This window comes from Phoenix dactylifera, chromosome 1, assembly GCF_009389715.1.
Source record: "Phoenix dactylifera cultivar Barhee BC4 chromosome 1, palm_55x_up_171113_PBpolish2nd_filt_p, whole genome shotgun sequence".
In the NCBI taxonomy this organism is placed as follows: domain Eukaryota; kingdom Viridiplantae; phylum Streptophyta; class Magnoliopsida; order Arecales; family Arecaceae; genus Phoenix; species Phoenix dactylifera.
The window spans coordinates 29,599,200-29,603,095 of NC_052392.1; the positions used below are offsets into that span (position 1 = coordinate 29,599,200).

General features: G+C 46.9%; 1 protein-coding gene and 1 non-coding gene across 2 annotated transcripts; one reads left to right on the forward strand and one right to left on the reverse strand.

The window, feature by feature from the left end:
- Nucleotides 1–663: 663 nt before the first annotated feature.
- TRNAE-CUC lies at nt 664–736 on the reverse strand. The gene has a single exon. It is a non-coding gene; the product is annotated as a tRNA-Glu (tRNA).
- Nucleotides 737–832: 96 nt separating this feature from the next.
- Nucleotides 833–2,647, forward strand: LOC103707218 (pentatricopeptide repeat-containing protein At4g31070, mitochondrial). The gene has a single exon (XM_008791621.2). The coding sequence runs from the start codon at nt 833–835 to the stop codon at nt 2,645–2,647; it is 1,815 nt and encodes a 604-aa protein (XP_008789843.2).
- Nucleotides 2,648–3,896: the final 1,249 nt, after the last annotated feature.

The following is a 3,896-nucleotide window of genomic DNA, read 5'->3' on the forward strand; positions in this document are numbered from 1 at the left end:
CTTTTTATTCATCAATTTAGGCTTTCTCATCGAGTTGCTTATAGAGAATTCACCTAGACTTCTCCCAAGTGCGGTTACATTAATTGTTGGTTCTGTAAATTAAGAGAGCTGCATGGGAACCAAGTGTGCTGCTACAGCTCAGGGTAGGCTACGCAATAGGCTGGTTTTGATGGGCTTGACGAAATGGTGCAAGCTTAAACACCATGGACTCCAAGAAATTGAATAGGGACTTGGCTTGGCTTAATACTACACTGGTCTTAAGCTAAGCCGAGCAAAGCATAGACAAAACTTCCAAGCTCAAGCTTAATAACTTTTAGCTCCAAACCAGGCCTCTGCTTATCTCGTATGGACTTGTTTGTACTCGTAAAACCAACTAAACACCTTTACAACAAAATCAAATGTATTAAAGATGGGAAATGTGCTGCCTTGACATCCCCTATGCCAATTAGCCACTTGAGAACAAAATCTATTCTGAACTTTTCTAGATCGATAAGCCTCTCTGGAGCTTTGCTAGAGATTCAGAAACAATTTTCAAGATACAGTGAATGATTCTTTGCCTTGTAATTCAGAAACAATTCAGATCAAGGCAAAAAAAATTAGTTAAATTATATTTGAAAAAAGATATTTGAAAGAAAAAAACAATTTTCACAAAAATAGAAAATATTCCGTTGCCGGGACTCGAACCCGGGTCTCTCGGGTGAGAGCCGAGTATCCTAACCAGCTAGACTACAACGGATGTGATAAGGTTCTGAAATATATATAATTATGGCAAGACGCCTAACCACTTCCCAGCCTTCAACCACCGCTGCCGCTTGGAGACACCAATGATTCAATGAACCGACCCACGAGCTGCCTTGCCACGGCTTTGGGCAAAAAGATCGTAGAAGCAGTTTCCGGTGGAGCAATCCAAGAAGCGCTTTTTCTCTACAAACAACTCCATTCCTCCGGAATCCATGGAAGCCCATCCTTCCTCCCATCCCTTCTCAAAGCTTGCTCTTCCCCACAATCCCTCGGCTTCGCCCTCCAGCTCCATTGCACCTTCCTCAAGACCGGCCTCATCTCGGACACCGTAACCATGAACTCCCTCCTTTCCATGTACTCAAAGCACTCCATGATTGAGTACGCACGCCTACTGTTTGATACAGCGCCGCTGAGAGACACCGTCACTTGGAATTCGATGATGCATTGCTATGTTAGAAATGGGTATGCCTCCGAATCCATGGAAATGGTCCGGGAGATGCACTCGGTGGGATGCATGCTCAAGCCCGAGCTGCTTGCTGCCGTCCTTTCGGTCTGCGGTCGTGCACGGAATTTGGGCCTTGGAAGAGCCATTCATGCTCACTCAATTCAGAATGGAGCATCTGAGTCATGTGTTCTCTTGCCTACCGCCTTGGTCGACATGTACTCGAGATGCCAAGATTTGCATGCAGCTATAAAGGTGTTTAGTTTGATGCCCGAGAGAAATGTTGTTTCTTGGACAGCAATGATCACAGGCTGCATAACAAATGGAATTCATGATGTGTCCCTCGAGATGTTTCGAGGGATGGGAGCCGAAGGAATTAAACCAAACAGGGCAACAATAGTTACCATCTTACCGGCTTGCGGTGCATTGCGTGCTTTGAAGCATGGGAAAGAGATCCACGGCTATGTTCATCGACATGCGTTTGAATTGGAACCTCAAATAGTTGGAGCCTTGATAGACATGTACAGTAGATGCAAGGGAGCATCAAATCTGGCTTCTCTTGTTTTTGAGAGAGCCGAGGAAAGAGATGTTGTCATATGGAGCTCGATCTTGAAAAACTCTTCTAGGAATAGCGACTACGTTGGAACGTTGAAACTTCTGCATGAGATGAGGAAAGATGGCATCAAACCAAACCCAGTCGCAATGCTGGGAGTGATTGCCGCCTGCATCGGCCTCTCATCCATGGGTCACGGGCAAGGAATACATGGCTACATTCTAAAATCTGGCCTCATTTCAGATACTTTCGTTAGGAATTATCTCGTAGACATGTATGCTAAAAGTGGATGCCTGGATTCTTCCATCCGAATCTTTTCTGAGATGCCTGTGAGGGATTCCATCTCATATACTAGTATGATTGCAGGCTATGGTCTGCATGGTCGTGGCGACGATGCCTTGAGGCTTTTTAACGAGATGTCGGAGATGGGAGTCGAACCTGATGGGATCACGATTCTTGCAGTTTTATCAGCATGTAGCCACTCGGGTCTCGTAGGCGAGGCAAAGAAGCTGTTTGATAACTTGGGCAGAAGTTGCGACATTCTTTTGAGTTCAGAGCATTATGCTTGCTATATTGATCTTTTGGGGAAATCTGGAAAGCTTGAATATGCCTGCGACGTCATGAGAAATATGCGCATGAAGCCAAGCCCCAAAGTTTTGAGTTCATTGGTATCGGCTTGCAGGGGGCATGGCAGATTTGAGGTGGCAGAGAAGTTGGCCTTTTGGCTGATCAATACCGAACCAGAGAATGCAGCAAACTTTACGTTATTGTCAACGATATACGCTGAGGCTGGTGATTGGTTTAAGGCAGAGGAGATCAGGAGGGCAATGAGGGAGAGGGGATTGAAGAAGAGCTCTGGGAGCAGCCAAATACAAATGGGAGCAGAGATTTGTTGCTCGTCTGTCATGTGAAACAGATATATAACTGAGATGGCAAGACATCCAGGAGTATGTATTCGCTTAGTCGAAGGAGAGGATATATGCGAGCATTATATGCGACAGATAATCGTTAAAATAAATACCCTCGCTCTATCCTCTATCCCTTTTCTGTCTTTGCATACTTAGTGAGTTAAAAGCTATAGATAGTTCTACAGTTTTACAACTCAAGAACTCATCCAAAATGACTTGCATATCCGCGATGATAACATCTGTCACAATTTAGGACCTCATTCAAAATGGCTAGCCATAAGATATTAAATAGGGGTAATTAATTCCCCACCCTTCAAAAGACCCCGTGTCACGCCCCCGCCTCTGCGAGGCACGTGAGGCACCTAGTGCCCATGTGGGGGCCACATGAGGGGGGGAACACGGGGCTCCCCTGCCAGATATTGTCCAGTTCTGGGGCTTCACGCAAGCGTCCTTCACCCCTCCCCGGTTTTGTTTTCCACCCAAAATGCGTCTACAGGATTAGGAGACACCCGCCTCATATGCCCAGGCTCTGGAACGAGTCTTTCCGATGTGGGACTATTGGGCCTCACATCCTTCCCACCATCAGACAAGAGCCGTCCTCGGCTCTGATACCAAATGTCACGCCCCCGCCTCTGCGAGGCACGTGAGGCACCCAGTGCCCACGTGGGGGCCACATGAGGGGGGAACACGGGGCTCCCCTGCCAGATATTGTCCGGTTCTGGGGCTTCACGCAAGCGTCCTTCACCCCTCCCCGGTTTTGTTTTCCACCCAAAACGCGTCTGCAGGATTTGGAGTCACCCGCCTCATATGCCCAGGCTCTGGAACGAGTCTTTCCGATGTGGGACTATTGGGCCTCACACCGTTCCCACCATCGGACAAGAGCCGTCCTCGGCTCTGATACCACCAAATCTGTCACGCCCCGAGCCCGAGGCGCGGCAGACGCCGCACGCCCGCACGGCGGACCGCACAGGCGTGCAAGGCATCGGATTACATCAAAGCAAATACAGATGTTCAATACTTTATTTAAGGATTAATAGCAGATGCTTAAAATTGACAAAATACTTAAAATCATTCAAAAGCAGTCTTACAAAACTCCAAAATAACATATGCCAACATAATTCAAATGTCCAAACTAAACTAACTAAAATGTCAAAAACTGAAGAATCATCGGAATTCTAACGCACTCCCCAATCCCGTGCGATCAAGCCTCTGGATCTGAAAAACGAAGAAAACAGAATAATGAGCTACACTA

Bases quoted from the DNA above. Each gene is read 5' to 3' on its own strand.
- LOC103707218 (XM_008791621.2), top strand. From the start codon at position 833: ATGAACCGACCCACGAGCTGCCTTGCCACGGCTTTGGGCAAAAAGATC.